Source organism: Penicilliopsis zonata (genome assembly GCF_001890105.1).
Source record: "Penicilliopsis zonata CBS 506.65 unplaced genomic scaffold ASPZOscaffold_11, whole genome shotgun sequence".
NCBI lineage: Eukaryota > Fungi > Ascomycota > Eurotiomycetes > Eurotiales > Aspergillaceae > Penicilliopsis > Penicilliopsis zonata.
The window spans coordinates 503717-519283 of record NW_019208920.1 but is presented as its reverse complement, the minus strand read 5'-3'; the positions used below and the strand labels follow the sequence as shown (position 1 = coordinate 519283).

Here is a 15567-nt window from a genome sequence, read left to right as displayed (position 1 = left end):
TTCTATCAGGGAATAATCTTCCAAGTCAACGATAATACCCTTTGCTGGAATCGCCACATGTACTTTTAGTTTGGCATGGTTGCATTTAGCGAGCTGGAGAACCGGAGTATGCAATTCTATCCATGGTTTCAGACATCAATCCTTTCTACGGAGTATTCTGTGCTTTCAAGACGTGGCTAATATTAGAAAAGTGTGGAATACAGTCTGTTTCAAAGAAGCGCTTGACTATAACCACACCATTCAATAGTCCTTCTTACTAATCCATAATAATAATGAGTATCACTGTGATTTCATTAAACTTTACAAATCAAACTCAAGTACTAGATATTGGTATTTCCTGGTGGCAAGATGCATATTTTTCTCTTTGTTGTTGAATTTTGTTCGAGGGTCGCCAACGAACGGAGAATTGATGCCAATAATATAGTAATAGGAATAAAGAAAGCCAGTAAAACCGATAAACAAAGAAACATATAAAATGCTAAAGCATTGTCTACAGCAATTGAACCATACCATTAACTAGAAATCAGCCATCTGAACAGCTCAATTGGTCAATTTTCAATAACTTTTGGTATCTTATATCTAAAAGAAAGCTTGGTATAAAGATTGTCATGTGGTCGTATACCACCACATGCAGGGATAAGGAAAAGGTATATCTAATAAATCCAAGAAATGAAACAAAAAAAAATTCCTAGTTCTCTGTCCATCTAGGCGGAGGAGGAAGAAGCAGCGGCAGAGGAGGTAGTGCTAGTATAGGCATCGCCGCTAGAGCTGAGGCTGGTGCCAGAGAGCAGGTATCCGTCAGCGCAGTAGAAGTAGGCGTAACGGCCAACGGCGGACTGGGAGTCAAGCCAGGGGACGACCTCCTCAATGAAAGAAGCAGCCTCGCTGTCGGTACCACTGGACAGGCCGAACTCGGTGATCCAGACGGAGGAGATGCTGTAATTGGAGGCGGTTTCAATCGCCTGCTCGACAAAGGACTTGAAGTCGCTGGCTGCCTCGCCGTACCAGTGAACAGCCATGGCGGTGGCGTTGCAGTCGGTGCAAGCCTCCAGGAAGCTGGCCATCCACTCAAGCCCCATGCCAGAGTCGGTGCTGCTGGTGACGGCCGGAGTCACCAGGCTAGCCCGGTCAGCATAAGGAGTGATGTACTGCTTGTAGTAAGTGGCAGCATCGGAGGCGCTCATGTCAGCCTGGGAAGTCATATCGGGCTCGTTGAATCCGAGAATGTACGAGCTGCCGCTGGAGAGTGCGGTCTCGACAGCCGAACTCCAGCCATCAAACATCTTGGAGCCCCACAGCATCGGGACGTATTCGATACCCGACGGGAGAGTTCCATCGTTGGCGTCGTTCCAGTCGTAGGCCCAGCTGACGGTGCCGGTGCTGGTCAAGGTAGAGACGAGGGAGGCATCATTGTAGGCCGCACCACGCTTGCTGGAGGAGGAGGAGCGCTTCTGGTGGAACTTCTGATGGGCGTGAGGAAGAGCCAGGCTGGAGGAAGCCAGAAGACCGGCGGTGACAACAGTAGTGAACGAAACCATTGTGTACTTTTGTTTGAAGGCCAAGGTAAATCACGTTCTTCTGAAAGGATGGGATGAGGTGTCCTCAAAAAGAATGAATAAACTGAATAGACTGAAGGGAAGGATTGATATTGACTGCGCGCAGCACAGTCTTTCGGATTTGACTATACAGAAAAGGACTGACTAGGATTCGAAATGCAGGATGAGGAAACGATTCGAAATGTGCAGTCACCCGCAATATATAGATGGGAAGGCCTAGAAACCCAGACTGGGCCGTGTGGGCCCTTTGCAGTGTGCAGCCACCTTTCAGTGGTGCCACCAGTGATGAGAACAATGGTCAAAGAAAGTGGGATTGGATCCATGGATGGGCCTTACCAATTGGGCTCGCCTCTGGATGCCATGTCTGCCAGAATCGGATGGCCCAACCACATGGCAGTCCCGCCTGAAGGAGGCGTCAACCGTCGGACTCCAGAGTGTATCAGAGTGTACCGCCGACGTGGTCAAGCCAGCGCTTGTGGACCTTTCCCCGACTGTGCCTTACGATTCAATAATGCACCAAGTCTCTCGAGAACAAATGAGAATCCCCAGAGCGACAAGCTGGTGGGAAAAAAGTGTGTCATACACATGCTTCGTAGAGCCACGACAGACCTGTCGATAGTGGTACTGACTAGCTGGTTCCGATGGAGAAAAAAAAACGAAAAAAAGAAAAAAGAAAAAAGAAAATTTAAGAAGACACTGCATACTGTATCCAAAGTCTTCTCATCACAATATTCACCGCCTGATTCATCCATCTTGTTCGCCGTATTCTGGTGGTGGCGTACGGGCGCTATGGCTGTCCTCGTCTGCTCTCAGGAACAAGCGCAGGAACAGTAAAACCGAGCCTTGTCATTTGTGGGTTTCGCACATGGTGTTCCAGGCACTCGATGATTTGTGGAGCCGCTGTTTGGCCAGAAGTGGAATGTCGAGTCTGGACTTTGGACTGGCCAACTTCTTCGGATGGACCCGGCTTTGACAGTTGAGTGAAAAATTTCTGACGCGTACCTTTCCCTGGAAGACCACAGATTGGACAGGCATCTCATTCGATCACACTGACATTGTTTATTTGGTAGCTTTTTGAAAGAAGTGTAAACAATGGACTCTTTCGGGTGACAGTGGCGTTTAGGATAAAGAAGGTCTTTCTCGATGACTCCAGAGTATAAGCTATGTAGTAGGGGGAGTACGGGGTGTACTCAGGCGAGATCTATCGTTGTAAGAGCCCACTATGATCTTCGACCCAACGGGCGCCGTCGCCGCTAGGCAATGATTTCGGCGTTGGATTATCCACCGAGGCTTGAGAACCGCCGCCCCATATTCCAGGCAGTGTTCTGAAACGTAAGGGAAAAAATCCTATTATTACCTAGAGGCTAGTTAGTTAATCGTTAGTGTACTCCGTAGATATCTCTTGTTAGCCCTGAGTCCCTCCTACCCCTCTCCCTGATGATGTGGACACTAGAAAGTACTCCGTAGTTGCGTGGAGACATTAGTTGACTCAGCCGCGACTGGCAAGTTCAAGAACTTTCAGCGACCGACCCTCTTCGCAAGTTCGTATTGCATACGTGAGTGGTTGCTCCGGGCGCTTTTCTCACATCGAAACGAACTGCTCCATAAGCAAGATGATATTGCCGACGCCAAAATCAACTAGCTCATAAGGAATTGACAAACTACTCCGTATTCTGTTCTGCCGCCCGCTTGGGTCATCAGGGGAGATCTATGTAGTAGGTCGTTGGTGGAAACCAGAGTGGGATCTAAACCCTCGTATTCGATATTTTTGGTATAAATATCACTGTAGATAGGCGGCCACGCTTGGTCTTTGGGGTTCGAAGGCGTATTCCGAGGCTTTGTTGTACCCCTGAAGGACTGATGTGTCCTATATTGATGTTAGGCTTGGACAGGGACCCCCCCTGATATTCTCCGTACATTTGAGACAGCTCACCTGGTTCAGTGAATGCGTGCGGTACCGAGTACAGAGACCTTCTGTCGGCACTTATCTGAACGGAATTAACTAGCTAGTGAAGCTGACTCCTGAGAAAATGCTCTGTAGAGACTGATAGCGAGCAAAAGAGATTTCCTGGAGATTCTTTCGACTGGTAGGAAGTTCCAAGTGCAAGTTGCACGGAAATAGAAGGTGGAAGGTCACGGGAATGACTGGCCTCGTCTCCCCTCGCTCTTTCCTGCTTTGTTTTGACTGACACGTTACTAACCACTTCCCCCCATGAGGAGCCATCTTCTGGCAATGAAACTTGTTATCACTATATGACTTATAGCAGAACAGTATGATTCTGCTAGTATTCCGATTACTGCTGTTCAGACTTACCTAGGGCCTTTATATGGAGGCGAACCACGAGCCCTTGACCAACATGAGATTGCAGCTTACTACAAAAATCTATCTCAACGTTCCAGCAAGCCTGTGATATCAATGAATTGAGGTTCAAGACTTGCTGCTTCTGTCTTATCCAAATTCTGAGATTATTGACTGTGGAATTCAGCTGCTGATTGCTACGGTAGTATATAGTTCTGACCATGCAAGTCTACAGAACACATCGAGAGCTACTATTTCCTACCTACTGACTCGATTCCTTCCTCTAAAAGATTATTTTGGCAAATAATACCCGAGTGTAACTCATAACATGTCGAGAGCAAACGCGGTAGTTATGATTAATGGTGGCTCTCCTCGGAGATATATGACGTCTTCAGAAGTGGCATGCTTCACACAAAATCCACGCAGACCTCTCTCCCAAGCACCTTTCGAAGGAGAGACCAGCGTTGAGTATCTTGGACAGTGGACGTATACGACGCTTTCAAATTGGAAGCAAAATAGGGGCAGTCAATCACTAGTATCAAGATTTGTGAGCCAAAAATCATGCCAATACAAAGGTGAACTTTTAAGGACATGCTCCTGTTTTGACCTCTACACTCGAACTATCCTGGTCACCAGGGCTTACAGGCTGATGAGGAGGACCTGAATATTTATTGGGGTTAGTTGCCTAAGGAGACCCCATGATGAAATCAACTCAAGGGAGTTTTTTTTTCAATACATAAATTCTTATAATTCTACCCAATCCTAAGGTATGATAACTATATGTCACTAATGTCTACTTAGGAACTCGATATCTTGGACCACTCAGCCTCACAAAACCAACATGCTCATGACACTGTTAAGAAATGTATCAGTAAATTGTTAACAAGCCAGTATCGTATCCAGAGCAACTTATCTTTTTTTTGAGGATAGATGTCCAACAGTTCTTGTCTGAGTCATCGAGGTCGTCGTCGCATTCGTTCGAGTCCTATAAACTGGAGGTAACCACCTCCGTCAGCACAACAAGTCATGCTGGTAAGGTCTTCCACCGTCGACGTTCGCCAAAAACAAGTGAAGGAGGGCAAATCTGTTGCGATCTGCTCTCGGTTCATGCCAGCCGAAGCCAGGAGACCCGAGAGGCTCGTTAGACTTGCCCGAAGGCAAAACGAGACTTGTGCAGGACAGACTAGCCCGGAGGCCACCAGAGTCAAGACTGCAGGTCGCAACTGGAGTGTGTGTGATCTGCCCTCAGTTCCTTGCCAGCCGAAGCTGGGGGATCCGAGAGGCTCGTTAGGCTTGCCCGAGGGCAAAACGAGGCTTGTGCAGGACAGACTGGCCCGGAGGCCACCAGAGTCAAAACTGCCAGATCAAATAGGGAGTAGAGAGCAAAAGGTGGAGAGCAGAAGTGTACTAGCGCACCAACTCCCCGGGTATACCGTGGGCAACCGTGGGCTACTCGGAGACGGGTGGGAAGAAGGACACTTGGTGACAGTCTGTCTTCCACTGCCCCCCCGAAGACACTGGATTGGAGGAACTCAGGTTCTTACCTTGATGAAGAGTGCCCTGCATCTCTGGCAGGACGGCTGATGGTATGATCGAGGGTCAGATGGAAGGGAACAGGCAGGATGACATGTTCAAAGACAAGACGAAGGCGAAGACGTGTGGGAGGGAAGAGATGAGGAGGAGGAAAGAAGAGAAGAGGAACGAGGCAGGCAGAAGCAGGCTTAATATACCCCAGAGGCGGTGACAATCTGCCGTGCTGCTGGAAGTGAATTCGAAGGTCTTTCTCTCATTTCTCTCACTTCTCGCTCGGCCATCCATAGTTGATCTGAGGTGAAGCCAAAGGCAGTCGGTTTGCTCTCACTTCCTACTGGACCCACCCCAGCCACTGAAGGAAGAGCAAGTGAATACGATCTCATAGAGCACGTGTCGGACAGGTCAATCGAAGTCAGAGATGTCTTATGTCCTTTGCTGATACTGGATGCTAGGCACCGAGGTGACTACAGGCAGACATCTAGGCGTTGCGGCAGACCTTGGTACCAACCTCCAAGAACCGCGGGAAGATTGCATCTCTTATTATTTATAGAGCTAAAGGATGGATGCCTACGTGAAGTATAAACTGTGTACTGGTAATAAGTAGACTTACAGTATATGGGGCGGATGAGATTGAGACAGGTCAGGGATGGTGACCATAAGGATAGCAAAGATGAAAGAGAAAAAAAATCGACAAAGATATTGGATTATGCATTCGTAAATTATAGGAAGGGCCTTCAGTATCATCAATTCTCTATTCTACTGCCTTTTTCCTTCCCTCCAACACGCGTAACACGTCTGAAGCACTGTCCTTGTCGCCCTTCTTCTTCTTGGGGCCACGCTTTCGCTTTTTGGCGCCGCGTTCCTCGAAGATGACCGCTTCGTCATCCTCACCGTCCTCGACACGACTGCTGCCAAATCCAAGATCCATATCCATTGCATCTTGAGCCTCCCTGCATCGGGCCTCGTCCAGGAACTTCCTCCGCCGAAGTTGCGTTTCCGCGTCGACATCATCGTCCAGCTCTTCCCCGCCTTCTTGTCGAAGCGCAGCGGCTCTTTTCAGGGCTGCAAGGATAGTGGGGTCGTTGGTGAGTGGATTGGAGCGATCGTCAGACTCCACCATCTCGGTTGTGGAGGATGTCGAGAAGTAGTTGCGAGGCTTCGATATCGTTGGCTCCGACTTCCCAGCGCGATCGATTGGCGTCTTGGCAGGCTCCAGAGACTTCCCTTCAACGGCCTCACCGTCCTCAGACCCTGAAGAAGAATCGTCTTCATCGCCGATATCAGCTAGGGGATTATAATCCGTACCAGCACCGGCAAAAATGTCATCATCATCATCATCAGGAACAGTCGCAGCGGCAAGTTTTGCGGCGATTGCTGCAGGGACCTCCATTCCCAGCGGTTTGGCATCCTTATCAGGGAGTAACAGACTATCCTTTCCACCAGTAGTTCCTGGCTTATCAAGCCAGCGGACCTTTCGTTTCGTATTTCCCTCGGCATCAGTTATCAGAAGAACCTCTCGCCGCCTCCCGGTCTCATCGGATTCAACAAAGCGCTTTCTTTCGGGTTTCCGGTCTCCGATTCTTTTGAACTTGGTCCCCAAAGTTGATTCTTGCGTTTCAGCGGATTCTGGGACACCACCGCTGGCAGCGGCAGCTCTGCTAGCTTTAAGTTGCCTAAGAATTTCATCTCTCGACTTCTTTTGGTTCGTAGGCGCTGCCAATCGAGGTTGAGCCGCCAGAACTCCTTTCTTCATCCTCTTCTCTTTGGGTGCGGATGAGATCACTTCCTTTCCCCTCTCTTCTAAGACACGATCAAACTCGTTATCCACATCTTCTTCGACCGGTTCTTCTGTCTGTTCACTCTCAGCGGAAACCTTCTCAACAGACACATTTACATCATCCCCGGATCTGATGCGTCTGAGTAGCTCCCAATCCAAGCCTTTAACCATATGTGTGCTCTTCAGATCTCCGCCCACACCCAGCTCGGACCGTAACTTGTCGAGCGTAGCCTGGTCGATCTGCCCGAGTTTGGCCATCTCCTCCAGCGCGACGATGCGTTTCTCAACCTCCGAGGTGGATTCATCTTGCGTTTGTCGTTGCTGAGTCCGATCTTGATACCCAGACGGTAACTTGGTCCCCTTCGGAGCGGCAGACGACTTGAATCGCTTTGTGGGAGGCTGGTCGGTTTCGCGACGATGTTCGGCGAGCTGACGCGCAAAGTCTACCCCCGTGACGGAGCGTCTAGTAGAGCCCGTTAGTATATGCGCTTCTTCTTAGAATAGAAATAGGACTTGTAAGCGAGGTGAGGTAACGAGAATTCATACGGCGTCATGGGGATACTCGACCGCATCCGCGATCCGAGCAGCGCACTGCCAGGGGTGCCAGCCGTGGCATTTTCTTTTTGGCTAGACAGCGGCCCATGTGGGCTTGTCTTTTTCAGACTCGAAGAGCCCTTTGAAGCATCGTCAAAGAGAAGCCGGCGGAATTGATCGTTGTTCATCGTCGAGGTGTTGGTGGCGTGAAGAGGTCTCCTAACCTCCTCTTTTAGCGAGGATCCGTTAAACGAGTTACTTTTCTGGAAAGACAGAGAGAAAAAAAGATTCAACGAGGAGACATCGTTTTCCCCAGTTGATCAGAGAGAGGGTTGTTTTGCGAGTGCTGTATCAAGACTGTGAAGTTTGAGATGAGATGACGGCATGAGCTTGGCGGCGCCAAGCTTTTGAAGTCTTTTGATATCTACCTACAACAGTATCATTGATCAACCGGAACAATTATTCTTTATTTATGTCTGAGAATCTAGATCACATCTGGTGATTATTATTATTCACTTTGCCGTCATTCGTTTCATCAATCATCAGGGAATGACAGGAGGAGAGAGAAAAAAAAGAAAAAAAAAAGAGAAAACAAGAAAGATAGTAGTATTGATCAAATGCCAATGTCAATGTACAAACTGAAGTCTGTAGATTCCTGCCTGGATCCTCTTTATCTTGGGTGGCTTCTTTTTTCTGCTTGCTGATCTCCTCAAGACACCATTTTTGTCTTTACTTTTCTATGCCGTTCAGATGGTTTCCCATCCTCCATTGTTGATATCCGCTTCGAGTTTACGACTGATCGTCGCGGGGATGCTGTGCGACAGCCAGACATCGCGGAGGAGTCTGTCGTATCGTTTCTGGTTCAGAATCAGCTGGCGGTTCCGGCGCAGGCCCGGGTCTACCTCGCCGTGGCGATCGAGATAGGGTGCGTAGTGCCAGGAGCCGTTGTGGTCGTGGAGATACAGGACTGTGCATTTCCGGATGTTGATGAAGAGTCCCACCGTTTTACCACACCTGGGAGATCGTTAGCTCGAAACGCATACATGAAGCAGAGCAATGGGAAGGGAAGGGCCTTACTTTTGAAGATGCTGGTTGCAGCCACCCAGCTTCTGGTCCGTGCAGCAGACCGCCTGTGAGCAGAAGATGTCGCCGCAGAAAAGGCATATGCTCGGGTCACTCAATTCCTTCTTCGAGTTGGGACAGCGCCGCCGATTCGCCTCCTCGATCAGGCTGTCATAGTAACGGGGTAACCCAACGAGTTCCAGGATGGCCGGATGAGGAAGGCTGGGCCACAGCCGATGGTCGTCAAAGCGGATACCAGACCGCGTGGCGTTCCAGTGGAAAATCCAACCCGAGATCACCGAGTCAAACACATTGTTGCTCCTGCGCGCCGAGTTGACCGATGCAAGGATTTCGTCAAGCGACGGCAGGTTGAGAACCTTGCTCAGACGGTCCAGCTCGGACGCCCCGATGTTTGCGAATCCGGTGTCTGGAAACTCTACGCCGTGCTGCACGTGGAGGAGAATAACGGTCTTCCGCAGGAACGTCAATGCGTAGCTGGAAAGTAGGCGCCGTAAGGCGATGATAACGCCTGGGGTTGCGGATTCTTCGCCATCTTTTACATACCCACTTTCTGCGGGGAATGAGGACCCTTCGGCACGACCCACGGAGTTTGCCTTGAGTTCTCCAACTATAGAATCAAAGAAATGCTTGGTGATGGCATAGCGGTCATCAGACAATTCAACGTCCATCAGGTAATGAGCGTCTCCGTGTTGCGCCAATTCCCCTTTCAGGCCCAGGGGCCACAGGATAAAGGTAACGGCAACCTTGACGATTTCCGCGATGTAGCACATCTGGACCAGGTGACGGACATCGAGCTTCAGGAATGGCAGGAGTGATAGCGAACACTCCGCGAGGAATACAAACGTATCCATTGCGAGCAAGGGCTCGATGTTTCGGACATCTTCCAGCAGTGGTTTTCCGTGGAGGCACGGATGGCCGACGAAGAGCTGGCAGATCTTCTGGCGATGCATCTCCTGGCACTCGTGCGCAGAACGGCCGCTCTTGAGCCCGTGGATGTTGTGGAGATATCCAACCGCAGCATACGTCAGTGCACTTTCAGCCAGCACGCGCAAGTGAGTCAGCGTGAGCTGTGGGATCTTGTCAAGCAGGGTCGAGCCCGGACTGGATTCCACGCCGCGCTGAGAAATCTCAACAGCAGTGATGCTGAACCCGAAACTGCGGATCACGGAGTCTGTGTGAAGGAGTTCATCATTGCTGATGGTTTCTGGAGAGTGGTTGAATGTCGAGTAGATGTGATTCAACCTTAAGGTCTTCTTTAGGCGGTTGTAGATCTGTAATAGTTCATCCATGGGACTATCATCAGCGCTCACGGCTGGCTGGTGTGGGCTGCTTGCCACCATCTCCTCTCCGGTTGGGAAGACCCCTGGCATCTGAATCCTCGCGGTAGGAATGTAATGAGACGTTGAGGGAAACGGGGTTGTCAGAAGCTGCTTAATTTCGTTCGCCAAGGGAGGAACCAACGTGCGGGATAGGTAGTCGACGCAGATATCCTGGTACGGCTGCAAGTGTAACTTTTCCCCTTCCAAGATAATTGCGTTGTGGTCTTCTTGGGTGAGAAGAGCAGGCACATCTTCTGCGATGAAACTATCGAACGTGCCTGAAGCATTGAGAACGCCAGGGTACGACTCTTCTTTCCCCTTCCAGGTGATGGGTAGGAACGCATTTCCGAGAGCTTTGCAAAGGGGGCAAACGAACTCCTTCAGAGACAAACGTTCAGGGTGATGGCGGGCAATCTGCTGACTATGCCGCCTCTGGGTCGCGACGTTGTAGACCTCGAAGCAAGAGTAGTGCATAATATGTCCACACCCTGTTGTTACAGGGCCACGAAGAGTGTTTCTAGCATTGAAGCCTTTGCTGAGACCGATTTTTTCACTGATGACCTCTCCACCGGTGGAATCGAGCCGGCGTACCGTGCTGTGATTTTCGCCCGCAACACCAAACGGACGTATATGGTCTGCAGACTTGTCCAAGCTGCTCGGCGTCTTTAGAACTTCCCGGATCCAATCGGGATCTCGGATGTCCGTTTGTCGCAAAATGCTACTGTCTTGGATCAACGCGAAAGTGCCATAGAGCCGAGAGTCATTCGTTTCTTCCTGGCAGAGAATGCAAGTCCCACTGGGATACTTCCAGACCTTGGTCTCGCGAGCAGTCTCGGCTTCTGACTCGAGATCGCTGAAATCATCTTCCCCCCAGTCAATGGCGCCCTGTGTGTTCAGGAAATTCTGTTGCTGCTGCTGGAATTGCGCCATTACTCGAGCCTGTCTTTCAAGCGCCTGTTTCTTCTTCAGCTCCCTTTCACCATCGATATCGATCGCTGGAGAGCTCGTGTCGATCCGATCGAAGGGAAACTTGAGAGAAGCTGTGGCAGAGGTATATGCCTGGGGTTGCTTCTGCCACATACGTCTCAGGACATGCCGGATCTTTGGACCGCACGAGGAGAATTCGCCCATGACGGAGATCTTCTCCAGCAGGCCGATGATAGTCAAGTTACCTGCCTGCGTCATTCGTGATTTCGTCAGAGCATGGTACACGAACGACTGCCTGGTCATGTCCGTCATCTCATTTTCGACGGACTTATCCTCCAAAGTAGCGGCGAGTATCAGGTGCAGGACGATTTGCAAGAAGGTCTCGATCCGGGTGGACGGAATGTTAGGAGTCTGGTTTTTCGAACACACAGTATAATCCAGACAATGGTGGACGATTTGAGCAAATATCAACGTTCTTGTGAACCGAGAAAGATCAGAAAACGCCCCAACAGTGATGGGACGTAGCTTAGGTTCGAAGACAATGTCCGAGGCTTTCTTCCCGGTCTTCTTGGCCATCCATTCTTTATAGACGTTTTCTGCCTCATCTCGTTGGTTTTTCGTATAGTGCGCGCTGTATGGATCTACCATATCGATGTAATCGGGCTTGAGATCAAAGGTGCCGGTATCGTTCAGGCCCTCGGGCGGACGGAAATTGGCCACTTCCTCTAGCACGTCTTGGAACATGTCAGAGTCGAGCAGTTTATCACTCAGCCGGGTCGAAAGATCAGAGAAAGAAAGGGGTCGGAAACAGAGAACGTGAGCAATGTCCCTGCTGATGTTTTCGCGAGTCAGGCTGATGCTATCTTCAATAGCTGTGAGGGAAGTTCGGTCAGTGAGGAGAATTACGAGGAGATGGACGAATTCCTCGGCAACATCCACGATCTGGGAATCTTCATAGCCAACACGTGGGATGTATTGCCTGCTCATCCAATCCACCATGCCGAATCTATCAGCAATAGAGGCCAGCACCCTGCTGGGGTCACACGTCACCAGAGCAGTCTGCAGGAGAAAGATGTCGCGGTAGTATGCAAAGTCTCGAGACGATACCCCGCGGTACTGGGACATCTGGTGCCTAAGGCTTAAACCATTTCGAACCCACATGCCGGCCTTCATCTGAGCAAGCCAGGCACAGACCCGGAGCGGATAGTCGAACATGGTGAGAAGCAGGTCTTCGGGGCTTAATGATGGGTCGTGAATATGTTCATCATTGGCGGTCTGTGCAGCATGCAACAAAATTCCACGCATCATGACACTGTTGATTTTACGACCGCATTCAAGTAGCCATGAGAGCGCGTAGTGCAGCGCATGATGGAAACTGATCATGCCTCGCTCCACCACGAATTCAACGACGCGGTGGCGGGGGATTTGACCCGAATGACTAACTTCAAAGTCAAAGCAAGGCAGCAACTTGAATCGCACATACTCCTTGATCTCCGCCTGGTCGAATCGTGTGCGTTCCTTTCCAGAGGAGTGAAAGATCGCGGAGACGGCAGCGGTTTTGATTGCTCTCACAAGATGTTCTCCATTATCAATCTCCGGGTTGCGAAAGGCTTCACAGAACTGGCGACACAGCCTGTTAATCTCGCGCATGAGGATGGAGGCGCTGATCCACGCGTCTGTCTCGTATTCCACATGTTCTCCGACTGCACGAAGATTCGGACAAATCCCTTGCGAAAGCTTGACCAGGTCCAAGAACTGAGGCAGATACTGCGGCTCAGTTCGGACGCGATTCTGTACATATTCCGACTGCAATAGGAATCGTAAATCAAGGAAGAAGTGATACAGGCGTCTGTTTGTCACCGACCCCGAATCAAAGGCCAGGGTGGCATTTGGATTGACTCCATAGGGCTCCCCGACTTGCCTCGTTGTTAAAAAGGTGTAGAGGATTGCCATCACCTTTGTGAGGAAATTTCCACGCGAAACAATCTCCTCGGTGATAGACGGGGTGGTGAGAAGCTGCAAGGAAAGGTTGACGATGGAATGGTCTGGCTCTCGGTCGGCGATCAAATACAACTGGGCCAGGGCTGTATACAAGGCCGACAAGCGAAGGCCCATTATACGTTTAAATTCCGGCACATTCACCACGGTGCTAATATATAGGTCGCGGAGGTCCTGGCGAGTCTTTTTCCACAACCGCAGGTCAAAGAGGATCATCCAGTCCAGCCTGGTACGCTGGTTGAGGTCTTCGTAGGGAGGAACGTGCCGGCCAGAAGTTTGAGTCTTGGATCTTACTTGCCAATGACTCGGAGTCTTCGCGGGTGAAGGATGGGTCACTCCCGAGGGTGTTCTGGGAATCGAGATAGTGGCGTTATTGTCACTGGATTCGGACTCATTAGAGCTAGGTTGCTCCTGAGCTGGCCGTTGATCTTGTTGTTCATCGGTTTCAGAGGTGGCCTCCGGCGCCAGTAACTCATTCAGAGTGGCCTCGGCATCAAGTTCTTCATCGGCATTATCCATCTCCGTGTCTTCGTCGTCTCCTTCTTCTTCTTCTTCTTGTTCCTCAGTTCTTCTGCCATAACCGTATGGATCGATCTCCATCTCCTCCTCTGGATCGTCCATGCCCTCATAGTCGTCAATGGGAGTGCCATATTCTGGTTCAGGATCTTCGTCTTCATCGGCGGCCTCTTCCTCTTCTCCGTCCTCTTCATCCTCTTCTTCATCCTCTTCCTCTTCATTTGGAGCCTGTTCCCCATCATCCTCGTCATCCTCATCTAGCTCTACCTGTCCCTGCGGTGTGAAAGTGACCATGACGGTGCGGAAGGGCGAGGGCTCGCTTTTAGAGTGGTCATCAATGCCCTTTAAACCGATATCTGCGTTGTACGCACCACTGCCTCGGCGCCAGGGAGACAAAAGTTCTTCGCAGACTATGCGACGCAAGATCTCGTTATCGTCGAGGATACTGCAGCCCGAGATATCGGCCAGCCATTCCACAATGGTGGCACACATCTGCTCTCGGAAGGTATCTCGGGAGGATCTGACGGTGACAGTAACCTTGATCTGCTCAATGACTTTTGAGATCGCAAGAAGCCTGGTGAGATCCTTCGAATACCGAACCACGCTGCGTCCGATATCGTTCGTTTCATGGGCCTTTTCCATCCCGAAGCTGTCTCGCTCCCGACAAGCGCGAGTGACCTGCTGCGCGACATCACGGATCGTGTGCTTCTCATCGTTCCACAGAGCCAAAGCGAACTCGGGCTCATCTTCGGCCTGGTCTCCTTCACCGTACCATCCCGCGCGTAACCGGGACAGCTCTTCATCGTGACGGATGCCTTCCTCCGTCTTGGTCAACCGGAGCTGCTCCGGCGAGCACGAAATCACATCGCAGAAAAAATCCAGCACCCGAGAGATGGTCAGCCGAATGGCATTTTCCCAATCCTGGGGGACGCTGGCCTGCGCACGATCTTTACCCTTCCTGGTATCGTTATCTGTATGGATGGCACAGAACAATGGAAGCTTCCACGCCTCCTCGTCTCCGCAGTCACAGCAGCCCGAATTCCCCGAAGAGAGAGAGATCTGGTACTGATGGCCTGTGTGATCAGACGAATCGAAACACCGACTGCAGAGCACGCAGGTATCGTCGGCCGCACAGGTGACACACCGGTATGTCGCCTCGCCCGCACGGAAGATATGGCCACAGCGTTTCCCCCTCGCCGCATCGCTGTATTCTGCGCCCTCCTGTGCACCCTGTGCTTCGGCCAGAACCCACCGGTCGACTGGTTCACCGCTCGGAAAAAGGATGCGTAGTCGATCCGCATCGTAGCCGACCATCGAGCGGAAGAGAAGTGCCGTCAAGTCTCGAACAGCGCCAGAACCCCATCGGTAGCCATGTCGCTCTGGCATGCGGCGTAGGGCCTCTCCCAGATTCTTCTCATCCTCCGTAAGCATGGCTGATGCTTATGGCAATGGCTGCAAGCTTATTGTTCCCATCCGTATGTACTCTGATCAAGGAAGAAGAGAGAAGACTGTTGTCTGGGTATTTGCTTTATTTTCTTCTTCCCTTTTGGCTCCTCCCACTTGCTGTTGACAATTTGACCGCCGGAGCTTTTTAGATGAGGGGCGGGGACTTCTCAACAGAGACGCAGAGTCGAGCTCGGGAAAAAATCGGAACGCATCAAATTCTCCACGCGAATACTTCGCGAGACTGGAAAGAAAAAAAAAAATAAGCAAAAATCAACGTCACCGGGGGAGGGGGAGGGGGTTGGTTGATCTCTCGTGGTGGCCAGGGAGAATCCCAGTTGCGGGCAGGTGGGGAGGAGAGCTTGGTGGAAACCATGAAGAAGTCGGGACGCTTACCCAATATTTACAGTCGCACGTCATTCATCCGTGAGAGATCGGTTCTGAAGTATGGGGCAGAGAATAGACCGGTGGAAGATATTAGACAAGACGCGGGGAAGAGAGAGAGAGAGGAGGGAGTCGTCGGGTCAAACAGGGTGGTGCTGGTGCTGGTCGAGTACTTCGAGTCGGCCGTGGGCTTTTTCG

The 15567-nt window shown here is 50.8% G+C and overlaps 4 protein-coding genes across 4 annotated transcripts; 1 reads left to right on the top strand and 3 right to left on the bottom strand.

Moving 5' to 3' along the window:
* Positions 1–248: 248 nt before the first annotated feature.
* Positions 249–1782, bottom strand: ASPZODRAFT_586808 (hypothetical protein). Its single transcript, XM_022728788.1, has 3 exons — positions 1702–1782; positions 790–1601; positions 249–727 (listed from the first exon to the last, which is right to left on the bottom strand). The coding sequence occupies exons 2-3, from the start codon at positions 1536–1538 to the stop codon at positions 607–609; spliced, it is 870 nt and encodes a 289-aa protein (XP_022579908.1). The 5' UTR covers positions 1539–1601; positions 1702–1782; the 3' UTR covers positions 249–606.
* Positions 1783–4668: 2886 nt separating this feature from the next.
* On the top strand, positions 4669–5973 carry ASPZODRAFT_587079 (hypothetical protein). The gene is made up of 4 exons (XM_022728793.1): positions 4669–4720; positions 4786–5343; positions 5459–5632; positions 5841–5973. Exons 2-3 carry the CDS (start codon positions 4882–4884, stop codon positions 5597–5599), a joined length of 603 nt encoding a protein of 200 aa, XP_022579907.1. The 5' UTR covers positions 4669–4720; positions 4786–4881; the 3' UTR covers positions 5600–5632; positions 5841–5973.
* A 166-nt stretch (positions 5974–6139) lies between these two features.
* On the bottom strand, positions 6140–8048 carry ASPZODRAFT_99402 (hypothetical protein; the record flags this gene model as incomplete). Its single annotated transcript, XM_022730610.1, has 2 exons — positions 7712–8048; positions 6140–7628 (listed from the first exon to the last, which is right to left on the bottom strand). Exons 1-2 carry the CDS (start codon positions 7885–7887, stop codon positions 6140–6142), a joined length of 1665 nt encoding a protein of 554 aa, XP_022579906.1. The 5' UTR covers positions 7888–8048.
* A 397-nt stretch (positions 8049–8445) lies between these two features.
* On the bottom strand, positions 8446–14973 carry ASPZODRAFT_70027 (hypothetical protein; the record flags this gene model as incomplete). Its single annotated transcript, XM_022729637.1, has 2 exons — positions 8446–8713; positions 8777–14973. 2 exons carry the CDS (start codon positions 14971–14973, stop codon positions 8446–8448), a joined length of 6465 nt encoding a protein of 2154 aa, XP_022579905.1.
* Positions 14974–15567: the final 594 nt, after the last annotated feature.

Excerpts from the sequence above, each read along its gene's own strand:
- ASPZODRAFT_586808 (XM_022728788.1), bottom strand. The coding sequence starts at position 1,538 with ATGGTTTCGTTCACTACTGTTGTCACCGCCGGTCTTCTGGCTTCCTCC. Across the intron at positions 728-789 it reads TACTGCGCTGACGGATACCT|CTGCTTCTTCCTCCTCCGCC; the intron begins GCTCTCTGGCAC and ends CCTCCTCTGCCG.
- ASPZODRAFT_587079 (XM_022728793.1), top strand. The coding sequence starts at position 4,882 with ATGCTGGTAAGGTCTTCCACCGTCGACGTTCGCCAAAAACAAGTGAAG. Across the intron at positions 5,344-5,458 it reads AAGAAGGACACTTGGTGACA|ATGGAAGGGAACAGGCAGGA; the intron begins GTCTGTCTTCCA and ends ATCGAGGGTCAG.